This window comes from Sceloporus occidentalis, unplaced genomic scaffold (assembly GCF_023333645.1).
Source record: "Sceloporus occidentalis isolate IW3139 unplaced genomic scaffold, rSceOcc1.0.p SCAF_204, whole genome shotgun sequence".
Taxonomy (NCBI): domain Eukaryota; kingdom Metazoa; phylum Chordata; class Lepidosauria; order Squamata; family Phrynosomatidae; genus Sceloporus; species Sceloporus occidentalis.
Window position 1 is genome coordinate 708930 of NW_028317184.1, and position 13920 is coordinate 722849.

At 37.4% G+C, this 13920-nt stretch overlaps 1 protein-coding gene across 1 annotated transcript; it reads left to right on the forward strand.

Moving 5' to 3' along the window:
* Positions 1-249: 249 nt before the first annotated feature.
* On the forward strand, positions 250-1032 carry LOC149277991 (olfactory receptor 5V1-like). The gene has a single exon (XM_089502483.1). It carries the CDS (start codon positions 250-252, stop codon positions 1030-1032), a length of 783 nt encoding a protein of 260 aa, XP_089358609.1.
* The last annotated feature ends 12888 nt before the right edge of the window (positions 1033-13920 follow it).

Genomic DNA, 13920 nt, shown 5'->3' on the forward strand with positions numbered 1-13920 from the left:
CAGGGACATTAAACTGTCTATTTAACTGAAAGCAGAAAAGAGGTTGTAACTAGTAACGGTGACATACATTTCACTAAACAGGTGTCATGTACTGATAAAATGAACTGGATAAACTGGACTTTGGAGGAAGATTTCACTCTGGCTGGATTGTCAAGTAACCACGGAATACAGCACTTCTTGTTTATCATATTCTTATTATTATATCTTATGTCAATCTGTGGAAACCTCACTATTACTACCACAATATGGATGGAACGTAAGCTCCATACGCCTATGTACTTCTTCCTTGGAAATCTCTCATTCCTGGACATCTGCTACTCATCAGTGACTGTGCCTAAGATGCTTCTACCCTTAGTGGATGGGAGCAGTGAAATCTCATATAAAGGATGCATGGCTCAACTATATTTCTACGTTTCTTGCTGTAGCACAGAGTGCTTGCTCCTTTCTATCATGGGCTTTGATCGATATGTTGCCATATGCAACCCTATGCACTATACTACAATCATGAACAAAAGAACATGCCTCCAAATGGCATCAGGCCTTTGGTTAATTGGGTTTGTCACTTCAATTATACACACTGTCTTCACTGCTCGGTTGCCCTACTGTAACTCTCGTATGATCTCTCATTTCTTTTGTGACATCCCACCTATGCTGAAGCTTGCATGTTCTGATACTTTTCTGAACAAAGTACTTATCCTCACAGCTGGCGGATTTCTAGGGCTCAGCTCTTTTGTCTTAACTTTGATCTCATACATCAAAATTATCTCTGCTATCCTTAAAATTCATACTAAAGTAGGCAGAAGTAGGGCATTTTCAACATGTGCTTCTCATCTTGTTGTGGTCCTCATATTCTTCGGAAGTATCAGTTTCATGTACATGAGGCCAACTTCAAATTATTCACTCGAACAAGACCAACTAGTATCACTCCTATATGCAGTAGTGATCCCTGCCTTAAATCCTATCATTTACACATTAAGGAATAAGGAGGTTAAAAATGCCTTAAAGAAAACATTCAATAAAGTTTATTTCTGAAATAAATTATTATTTTTTTACATTGTCTTTGTATTCATTTGGCCTGGGAGATTGTAGTTTGCTAATCATAAGAATCTTTAGAATTAGTAATAGTAATAAAATTGAAATAGTAAAATTAAAAATAATTACATGGGTCCCATTTATAGCATGATCAAGGGCCCCATGTAATTAGAGATATCATAATTCCAGAGGAGGATTATTAAAATGGCGAATGCTTCGCAGGATTATCTGGAAAGACTAAGGAATCTCAATATTTATAGCTAGGAGGAGCTAAAATAGAGCTGTTATCTGACAGAAACATTTAAATACATACATATATAAGTACAGAAGGGAGATATTTTTTTAAGACAGGGAATGTAAGAATAATATTAATAATATATTAATAATATTAATATATTATATATAATATAATCCAAAAAAGAGGCTTAGTTAAGTAATGGAAGAAAAATTTACTTTACTGAGAGGTTGGTAGATAAGTGAAACAGTCTCGCAGGGGAGTTGGTAGTGGCTCATACAGTAAAGTAAGTTAAACATGCATGGGATAGGCATATGGCTACCAAGAATCTACAGTAAGATAAGACAAAGACTTACAGTTTGAGTCTTTACAGTAGGAAAAAAGAGGTAGACTAGATGGCCCAAATGGTTCTTATCTGTTGTCAAATTCTATGTTCCTATGATATAAAGTGGAAAGAAAAAGTAAGTAAACCCTTTGGAATTACCAGCATTTATGTATAATTTCATCTTAAATATGATCTTCATCTAAGTTACAATAATGAACAAACACAATCTGCTTTAGCTAATAACACACATATTATTGTATTGTTTTTGTCCATATTGAATACATCATTCAAATATTCACGATAGGGGTTGGAAAAAGTATGTCAACTTCAACAAAAGCTAATTGGAGCTAGGATTGGAGTTGTGTTTTAGAGCTACTTTGACATGAAAAAGACTCAAACAAGTTTATCAAGGTAAAATATAGGATACTGTCAGGGTGGCTGTCCATCAGCTGAAGCTCGGTAGAAGTTGGGGGATGCAGTAGAACAAAACATCAAAATAAATCTACTACAGAATGGTTTAACACAATATGTCTTTTGTAGTGGCCTAGTCAGAGCCCAGACATTAACCCAATAGAGATGTTGTGGAATGACCTCAAGAGAACCGTTCACACCAGACATCCTTGGAATATGTCTGAGCTTAAGTAGTTCTGTAAGAAAAATAGGTCTACAATTCCTCCTGAACATTAGGCAGGTCTGATCTTCAGCTACCAGACGTGCTTGTTTGTCGTTATTGCTGCCAAAGGAGGTTTGACCAGCTATTAAATGCAAGGGTTCACTTATTTTATGCACCATCACTGTAAATCCTTAATGGATGTGACATGAAAGATTCTCATTGTTTGGGTATTATTAGCAATTTGTGTTTGTCTATATATGTGACTTAGTTGCAGATCAAATCACATTTTATGTATAATTAACGCAGAAAACCAGGTAATTCCAAAGGGTTCACTTACTTCCCATGAAATAAAAATATTTTTCTCCATGAGCATATAATACAATCATACCTGGGAACTTCTGGGCTCCGGCTATCCGGAGCCTTCCCTTGCAGGACGCGGCCAGGACTGCCCACTGATGTCTGGGGGCGGTCCTGTGTCGTCGGTGGGAGTTCCCACTGACGTCAGTGGGAGGTCCCGCCGACATCAGTGGGAGTTCCCGCTGAAGTCTGGGATGTTCAGGGGCCTCCCTCAACTTTCATTAGAGCGACTGAGCCATTGCATTGTTTACCACAGGAAGTATAACAAGGAGTTCGGGTGTTTGTCTACTAGACTAGGCTCGGATAACAGAGCTAGAACAAGTACACATAGCTCATATGTGTTGAGATAATTAATCTGCTAACACCAAATGTTTCTTCAGTGCAACAGGTTTACTTTATTTTGTCTTTTCAAACAATAACACAGCAGACATCTTAAGCCAGGATGAGAACTTTCTAGTAACTTAGACAAGAAGGAAGTAGTATAAAAGGAAACGGATCATAGACCACCAGAGAGCATAAGGAACAATAACAACAAGATACATTGCCCCCTAGTGTCCGGAAGCAAGCAGAGTTGATTCTCTTTCCAACAATATGCAGCTGTCTAAAACATCACTATTTAAAAATGTAGAACTGTTAAAGTAAGCAACACAATCATTTTCAAGACGTATTTTTAATCTGGTATTAGTAATACATGAGAAATTAGAAAAATGTAGTAGGAACGAAGAAAGGACAAAAGGCACAAAAAGTCCATGTTGTCTCATACCAGTTTCACAGGCAGAAATCTAAAAGTGTTGTAGTCAAAAAACTTGTTCTCAGAAGGTACTGGGCAGGGCAGTCAGGTGAAAAGGCAGGTCAAAACCAAATAAACAATGCCAGGATAAAGTGCCAAGAAGACTAAGAACTAAGCTTAGGTAGAATCATCAAGCTGGGCTTTATACTAAAATTTTGTGGCAAACACACAGGCCTACATCTCTCCACAGCTACAACATCAGAAGTCTTCTGTGTAGTTTACTGTGAAATGCATTATGTCTAGAAGCAAGATGTGTCCTTCATAATGACGCTGTGCATCTTGTTCTATTGCACATATTCAAAATAGATGCATTGGGACTGACACCACCCTTTACAGTTTATAGTAGACTTGTGTATTTAGATTCATACAAACTGCAATTTTCCAAATTTTGGCAAATTCAGCGAATTCATACTAAGCCACAAAAACAAGGCCAGACCCCACAAAGCAGATGAAAACTACATAAAAAGCTAAAAAAAATTCTCACACTCTTTAAAATTTTTCCCTACGTTCTTTGCTGAACACTTCGACTTCCAGATCTTCTTGTTCTTCATCTTCTATCTTCCTCAGAACCTCCGCTGGACATAAACTTTGCATGAATTTCCACCAAAATGGCAGCACTTTTGGTGGACTCCTTTCGCTTGATCCTCCAAGCGTCACTGAAAGTGCAGCGATTTTTGCGGAAGTTCGTGCCAGGTTATGTCTGAGGATGTCACCAAAAGCACCACCATTTTGGCATAAGGTAAATGTCCTTCAAGTTTGCTCCAGGTTAATTTCGCAGAGATGTCGATGAAGATAGAAAAGAGACAATGAAAGAGAGAAGATAGAAGATGAAGAACAAGCAGGGCTGGCCCAAGACAAAATGCCACCTGGGGCAAAGTTTAAAATGCCGCCCCCTCCATTATCTACCCTGCCGCCTCCCCATTATCTACCCTTCCTCTCCCTCCCTCCGTATTATCTACCCTACCCCCCCCTCCCTTGTACTTACCTTTCAGCAGTCCTGCTGACAACTTGGTAAGTGAAAACCACTCGGCGTCCCTCTCTCTCTCTTCCACTTACAAAAAAAAAAAAAGCGCTTGGGGCGGCCCCTTCAAAAGTGCCGCCTGGAGCAGTTGCCCCACTCGGCTCCATTGTCGGGCCTGCCCTGAGAACAAGAAAATGCAGAAGTGGTTGGGAGAGAAGGTAGGGAATCATTTAAAGCATAAAAATGCCCCCCCCCCCGATTCTTGTCTGAACCAAATGGGCAGGGGACATAATTCATTTCTTGAAAATGAATGGGCCAACAATGAAACAAAACTGAAAAATGTGTCCAAATAATTTTTGGCTTATTTGCACAAGTCTAGTTTATAGTAAAACAAAAAAAGGGGAAGTGAATGGCTCAATATTGAAAACTACCAGTCTCCAATCTATCACTTCACCATTTATAAGCTTATAACATGCCTGCATACATTCCAATATCTGAAGTAGTTAAAGAGAGACATTTTTATTTAAGGTAGTATAGTTAGAAGGAGGGGCTATGGAGGCAGGGTTTTCTATGACAGTATTTATTTATACCATTAGTAAGAGATATAGGGCAATATTTTACTTACTATTTTGACTTTAAGGTTTTTGTGATATAGTGTACTGTAAGCCACCAATTATTCACCCAAAGCATCATGAAACAATATGGAAAGAAAAAGGAACAAAATAATTTTGGTGCCAAAATGGGACAACCCCATTTGGGACACTTTTTATTATTAATCCCTTAAAACCCACTTTTTTTTAAGGATGCTTATAAACTTACACTTTAACACTCTTCCTCCCAAATTCCTTTAGCTCACCTTTCCTAGTCCTTTTCCTGCAATACTCACCCTAGTGTGGCCGGTCCATCCCTAACAACCGCACTTTTATATCTTGTATAATATACCCTAACTCCCTCTTAATTGTAAACTCATGTATGTTACATACTAATTGTTATGTCCCGTCTACCACTTGTTGCTGCAGAATCTGATGGTGCAATAAAAAAATATAAATAATAATAATTTATGTAGCACCATCATATTCCAGCGTGGTGTACAATGGCATCTCTTTGGTTTTTAATAGTTTTTCAGTTTTCTTATTAATTACATTTCCTGTGGTCTCCTTTAAAATATGTTTATTTTAGTCTAAGAGAATTATGGATTATCAGAATTAAATTAATTAAAATGTATCTTTTGTTTTTAATCTTAGTGCAACTGGTACAAAGCTGCTCTCGTAAGTGCTAAATAGAAGATCATTTTCGATTGCATTATTTTACAACTCTTTAATACATAACATTGAATTCAAAAGTAATTATTAGAACATCTTTGCTATTTTCCAGCATTACGCACAAATTCCCAAAGTGATAAAGGACATAAAGTAAAACAAATACTCACAGAGTTTTTCTCTAAAGGTTAAATCATATGGGGCATTTAAAATATTATAAAATGCATCCATGAATTTATCTGAGCAATGACAATGCATTTACAATTGAGAACTAAAGGACTAAATGCAACGCTGTCCAAAGTAAGTATGTAATTTGTTTACTTAGAAGTACCATAGACATAACTGTTGGAAACATTTTAACTACTGACAGAGAACTTTCCTCCAGGAAAAAAAGCTGGTAATGAATATGTCTTAATCCTGGTTTCTATTGAATTCTAGGTGTAAATAAAAAACATGTATATTTTGATAAAAATAAAAACAACTATAATTTAAATAATAATTCTGCCATTCTAACAGAAGTCTATTTTTTTAAAATTAAAATGTAACATCCTAATTTAGCAAATCATGATCCTTTGAGAAACCAGATACTTTTTGTAAATAATTTATCATGTGAAAATCAGAACACAGTATTGAACAATAAATTGTTGGAATGCTGGATTTGAAGCATTTGCACAATTTACATAAAAGTTAAAAACAATGACATTTAAAATCATGACATTAGTGAAGAGTGCTTCTTATAACCTCCAAAAACACCTCCAAACACATCTTTGTCAAAATGTGAATACAATGTTTTCAGGTTAACATTGTCTTGCATTGCAGTGTTCTGTAAAAGGGTGACTTAATGGCTACTGTGAATGGGTCCTTATTCTCTATAAGATTTCAAACAGGGTCCTCTTTATCTAATGTATTGGTTTGTCTTCGTCTATGAATTCTAATTTTTTCATACCCATTGAATATACTGTACCGTAAGAAGCCCAGAATATAACATGTCCTTACTGTACTGGTTTTCATAATCTCAGATGTTTTCCCCTATTTTACTTTTATAAAATTATAATTTAAAGACAAATGCGCAGTGCCACTACAATATTTCTTTATAAACAGAGTGAATAAAAGTGAAAAAGTTTGCTCTAAACTAATACCAAGATTTTCTGATTAAATTCTTGTGCAAGCTATTAAGGCTAAAACACTTTTCTTTAGGTCCTGTAAACTGTGTATCTCCTTTTAATCCTACATATTTTCTTTCAAATCCTAGGTAATCCACTAGCATTCACATTTTGATTACTTAATCCATTGTGTAATTTATTGCTTTTTAAATACAGAAATGGGTGCTGCCAACTGGACAATAGCTTCTGAATTTGTTCTTCTAGGATTCGCAAAATGTGATGACTTTAAGATGCCCCTCTTCTTCTTGTTTTTAATAGTATACTTTATAACTATTCTTGGGAACATTGGCATGACAATAATTATACAGACATCTCCACAACTTCACACTGCCATGTACTTCTTCCTCTTTAATTTATCACTGATTGATGCCTGCTTTGCAACAACTATCAGTCCTGTGATGTTGACCAACTTCTTTAAAGAGATTCCACGCATCTCAGCAATTGGATGTGCTTTACAGATGTACTTTGCGGTGGCGTTTGGGAGTTCAGAATGTGTTGAATTTGCATTCATGGCATATGATAGATACTTGGCCATCTGCCAGCCACTGCATTATTCACTCATTATGTCAAAGTACCACTGTATACGTCTTGTGGCAATTTCATATATTACTGGATTCCTTCACTCAATAATTCACACTGCTGCCACATTTAGCTCTCCTATGTGTCAAACGGACATTTATCATTTTTTCTGTGATATCCAGCCACTGTTGAAACTTTCCTGTAAGGAAACACTTACTAATGAAATCCTCCTATACACAATCACAGGGTTCCTTACCTTTGTTTGCCTTTTGGTCATTGTTTTATCTTACATCTGCATCCTAAACACCATTTTGAAAATGTATTCTTCAGGAGGAAGATGCAGAACATTCTCAACTTGTTCCTCTCACCTTGTATCTGTCTCATTATTCTATGGTAGTGTTCTCTTCATGTATATGAGACCCAACTCTAGCTACCATGATCATGATATATCAGCATCTGTATTTTATTCACTTATTATACCAATGCTAAATCCGTTTATTTACAGTTTAAGAAATAGGGAAGTTAAAATGGTATTCATGAAAAAGATTGCAGTAAAAATGTATTGTAATGCCATATGAATGTGTGGTGCTTTTGTGCATTGGGCAATACAAGAATTTAAAATTGTAAGGGATGGATGTATGGCTTCCTGGGTCAATAATGAAAACAGTATTGGTATTACAATTTAAGTGGTGGGCAAACAAGTAAATGTGCAATACACAATGTCATAGATATAAGAGAGTAAAAACTCACACTCTCAATGGTTAAATGGTCAATGGTTAAGACAAGTAATATTAGTAAGGAATGCTGTTTGGAAAAAAAAATGTATTCTTAGGAGGCATGTAAAACAATTCTGTTATAAATACTATAAGACACATAGAAACAAAAAATGTAGGCAGGTATTAATCAGCAGGCTTAAGCAAAGTGGCTGTACTCAAACAGGAGTGTCAGGCAGTTCTATAAAGATGTCAGGGCCGGCCCTACCATTGAGCAGAGTGGGGCAATTGCCAGCTTGTAATGCTGAGCGCTGGAAGAAGATGTCATTTCCGGCGCTCATCATTACAAGCCAGCACCAAGACCGAGCAGGGAGACTCGCCGCAGGACTGCTGAAAGGTAAGTACAAAGGGGGGGTAGGAAGGGTAGATAATTGGGGGGGGGCGACACTTTAAACTTCGCCCCATTATGCCTTGGGCCGGCCCTGAAAGATGTAATTTGTCTTTGCTGCTGGAGCATTTTCTAAAATGTTCACTGCAAAATTAGTTACTACGTTCCAATGTTACATGGCACAGTTTGTAGCATACTAATTATTTTAACATTTCTGTGTTTGTGTTTAGCTGTAATTTTCTCATTTAGCTGACCTGCATAAATTTTATATTGTTTTTTTCCAGGACAAAGGGGCTTTCTTTAGATACTATTATTTTGATCATATCATCTAAATTATTATAAAAAATAATAAAATATGGTGAAAAATTGAGAAAACAAACACTTTTCCTGTCTTTTATTTGAAAAATATTTTAGTTATCTATAGAAGCTAATGAAAAACAAAAACCTGCTAAAATGATTCTAATATTTGTCCTGAATTTAGAAAGAACTATGTCTTTATGGATTTTTTTGTAAGTAATACAGTACAAGTAGTGTTTTGCTATTTCAAAACCATTTTTGTTTTCAAATATGGCCATTGTGCGCCCATGTCCTATTTGGGACATCTTTGAAGCTGGCAAATTTAATTTACCCCCATCAAACAATATATTCTTGAAAATTAGACACCACAAGGTATTTCAAATGCTGGTATTTTAACACCTTTACATTTTGAAAGATTTTTCGGAAGATACAGTGCTAATTTTAGGGTTCCATTGACCTGCATGGTTGGCTGCAGTACCTAGACAGAACCACTGTGAGAGGCAGAATGCATCTCAGGAGACACGGGCCCCTGTTTTTTGTGTGTTACTGAGTGCCTCGATTTTGAGACATTTCAATGACTCCGACTGAGCTTAAGAAGCGAACGCTTAGAAAGCATCTTCAGTACTTCCTGGCCCCAGCACCACCTCCACAAATGTTAAGAATGGAGGTCTCCTTTGTAAATAGACCAGCCAGCAGCTACTCACCAGGGAGCCAATAAGGCAATCTGCCCCAGACTTCCAACCATAGGCAGAGGCTTAACTAGAAACCACAGGGGCCGGTGCCCCCAACTTCATTAAGAAACATGTCCCACAGTGCCACCTTTGCCCCCAAGCAGCTTGAAAGTGCCACCTTTGACACAAAATCAAATAGACAAAAACCTATTTCTATTTAGGAGGCTTACTAAACAGCAGCCTTTACCTGACTAACCAAGGTCTGGCCAACTATGCTGATTCCCAGTACCAAACAAAAACATCACAAATTGTCTCTCTTACCAGCCCACCTTATAATGTAGTGGAACCCAGATACACTCCCTGTTCCTTACAAGTTTCACATAGATAAGGGGCTTTGGTCAGTGAGAGAGATACTATGCCCTCCACCCTGCATTTAGCCCTGATTTAAACCTGGGGCACCTGTGTTAATTGGGTCAGCAGTTAACCCATTGGTCATAAGGAAAAATTGCTCTTTCCAATATCCTACTTACATAAACGCCATCCTTCACCCTGTCATAATACATACCCTTTTTGTTAAACATTGTGGCAAGTATTTTCCAAAATGAATTGCAAATTTTAAAATATTTAGAACATACCTGTAGTAAAGATATAAATATGGTGTGATATGCAGCTGCTAAGGGACTCAATTCCCCAATGCACTGCTCTGATTTGAAGAAAAGGGACACAGGAAAAACAATAATTCAGGTCCACAAACAGCAGACAAAGTGTAAAAAAGTATTTTTAACACAAATCTTATACATTCTGTACAAATATGTTTTGGATGGCTAAATTCTTGGCTAGTAGGATGGGCCTGCCCTCTGGGACAGTAGTTGTCACTCTATATATAATTAGTGTCTAATTGTTACAGTAAAGTAATTTGTTTGCTGACATTGAGTTTTTTATTTTGTGATATTTATGTTCTCTTCATGAGAATGAGGACTTTATTAAGCTATTACATTAAAAAAATAGGTGCACAAAACTATTCTTTTAAGATAGTACTTAAACTATAGTTTACTACCCTGTCTGTTTTTTTCCCCCTTGATGAATAAAAGTCAGACGTGTTGTGACATTTACCCTCTAGGGTAAACACATGCTGAGTTCATTGAATACAGTCTTAATTTGTTGATGTTCGTAGTTAAAACCAGCTGGGATTAAAACAACATAAATTACATCTGGGATTTGTTCCCTGTACACAGATATGTGGTGTCTCCAAATTTTTAAAGCACCGAGACCAATTATGGTCTCCAATTATACCAAGAAACTGTTAAAAACAATGCCTACAAATGGGAATACCTAGTGCTTCCCAAGAACATAATCATTTTTATCCCTTGAGAACATTGCTTTACAAACAATCAAAGATAACTCGGAATACTAAGATTGATACAGTATGTACATAATGTGAAGGTGTGTACCCACCTCTCTCTTTATGGTGTGTTCGTTTGTTATATACAAACATATAGTGTCATTGTAACTCCCTTAGAGGTCTCAGAGTTTTGTGCAGAATTGCTACCCAGACCAAGTATAGGGGTCCCTGGGGTGGAGCACACAGAGAGTGGAGTGTGTCATTACACTGACCTAGTTCAGTGATGAAGAAACTTTTGATATACAGTTTGAAATGCTGGTTTACCTAGCAGAAGGTAACAAATATAAATTTACCAAAGCCACAGAGTCAAGAAAACTGAAGGGAAGAGGTATTTCCCTATGCCCAAAAGCCTGGAGAAAGCTTGCATAGTATAGGCCAAAGAGGGCCCTGGTAGAACCTAGAGGGGCACATGCTCAGTGCCCACCAGCAACAGGGAGCCCATCAGAACCAACCCCTACATGGGTCTCGGTGGGTCAATGGGACCCAGGCAACACTTTAACAGGGGCGGCAATTTAAAATGTTCTTTTGGGATACATTTGTGGAGAAAGAGAAACATTTTTGCACCTCTCTTTCTCTACAAATCTCCCTGCATTATTATGGCCTATCATTGCACTTCTGCAAAAGGGCAGAGCCATAGGATAGTCTCCCCTCTGTTCCTCCTGGAAGCCGTGCCCTTTTGCAGAAGTGCATCGGGAGCAGTGGTGTACGTAGGGGGGGTGGGGTTGGTTATGTGGTGGTCCATCCTTGGTGCCAGTCATCAGGGGACTGCTACAACTGTGCTATTCCGAAATTGTTCACAAAGGGCTGGTCTGACACAGTTTGATATTGGTGGGAGAGGGATCCACTATTATATTTTTTGCCCAGGGCCCACCAGAGCCTTGAAATGGCCCTGATATAACCTTGGGTAGCAAATGGGTGTTTCTCTATCCATTTAAGGATGTGTTCAGTAAGCAGAAGGCTTGTGGACCCACTGTTCTTCCCCCTTCCATTTGTGCCTCTGTGTCAATAAAGCTTTACCTCTGTTTCTGAAATCTCAAAAGCTCAGGTATATAAAAATGCTTATGAGTAACCTTATGTAATTTTCTATGAGGTTCTATAGTGAAAGGTAAATGTACTTTGCTATCCAGATAACTTGAAAATAACTATTTTCGAATATTTTGAGGTTTACTATAATTTTTGTACTAGCAAAGAGGATGTTGTCTGACATGGGGAATTTTCTTGCTTGGTATTAGTAACTCATTTTTGTAGAATTATCAATAAATTACAATTGATTGAATTCATTATCCTTGATTCCCTGAATTATTTCAATTAATGATTTTTTTTAGCCATCAAGGGACTAGAGTTAATTTATCAATCATCATTAATGGTGAATATGAGTCAAATCAATTATTTAAAAACTACACAGATAACACTACACGGATTGATAAATTTGTATTTCTTCTACAAAAAATATTTCTAGAGTATAAGATGTTATTACCAACAGATATACACATGAACACTATGACATCATTTTTATACCTTTTGTATATTTTGGTGGGATCCCATTTTTTCTCTTGTTTTCCTTTTTTGTGAAATATTGATATATCTATTATATAATAATACATTGTTGTTGTTCCTCGTTAACTTATTAAAATATTATTTTTTGTTGATACAGTTTACAGGAAACAATTTTAAACCCAATTAATTAATTAACATAGCTAACTACCCTGGTCTGACTCACGTTAATTTTTTTTCATTTGTCAGGCTATCCTTTCAATATTAAGTGCAACTAATCTGGCACTTGTCCAGTAAAAACATTACCAAATGCAAAGTTATACTCCCTCGAGAGCCAAGAGACAACATATCTATGGTATGGGTGGTTGTCTCCAAACCTCTGGAAAGACATGGGAGAGCCATCACTCCAAATGTAGATCCCCTCCTAAAAGTTTATTATTGGTAATGTGAATTTGTTTTACAAGAAAGAAAACATAGAATGAAAAAGATTAATTTATATAAATGGAGTTTGCACACAATTTTGAAATTTATAGCTTTATGTATAGAGCAGGGAGAGGGGGGAATAAATGTGGAGAACGTTACAACTGTATTGGGGGTTGTTTAATAGATTCTGTCTTTGGACGACCATAAAATTGATGGTAGCCAATAACATTTAAAACTGCGTGCAGAGGAACCTATGGTCTACTCACCTCAAATGTATCATGGGCACCTATCCAGAAAGCATCGCCTGTATTGCTCCCAATGGCCCTCTTCATCAGAACATACAGAAAGTATGTAATGGCAGGTGAGAGAAAGGAGTTTCCTTTCGACAATAATTCTTAGAGAGAAGGGGCATAAACTATTACAAAAAAAGAAGGGTGATGATGCTTTATTTTTTAACTTAACCACAGATTACATTTTGTATTCAGTGTATTAAAAAAATTAATAATAATAATAAAATAAAATATATACACTGTATATATATATATATATATATATATATTAGGCTCCTCTGGCGCCTAAAGAAATTAAAGGGGCCGGCGTGCACGCACCGCGCCTCCCAATAGCCGTGCCTCAGCACTTCGTCCCACGTCTTAAAAGGGGTGGGACGAAGAGCTGAGGCACAGCCATTGGGCGGCACGTTGCGTGCACGTCGGCCCCGTTAATTTCATGAACGCCAGCCTCCACCCGCTGCAACCACCAGATACCAGGGAGTCAGAAGCAGTGGTAAAGTGTGGGGGGGTGCTATATGGGGGGCATAAGGCTTTTCTGGAGGCAGAGTGCCCCATGATATTCCTTTTAACCCCCTTTATGCCACTCTACCTCCAGAAATGCCTTTTAACCCCCGTATATGCCACTATGGCTCTAGAAATGCCTTTTAGCCCTCTATATGCCACTCTGCCTCCAGAAATGCCTTATACTCCCTATATGCCACTCTGTCCCATGATATGCTGTTTTACTGCCAGAGTGGGTTGACAGATATGATTCAATATGTAATTTGTTGAAAAAAAATAGTTGTGTACAAATCATGTTTTTTTTGGGGGGGTGGGGGGCCCTTAACAGATTCTCGCACCGGGGCCCTGAGGCTTCTAGTTACGCCCCTCCTGGGGGAATTCGATATTGTGTCCATCTGCCTAGAGATCATTTTTAAAAAAATTTGAGCCACAGACTTTGCTACCCATACCCATTGACAGGTTAACCCATTGACAGGTTAACCCATAG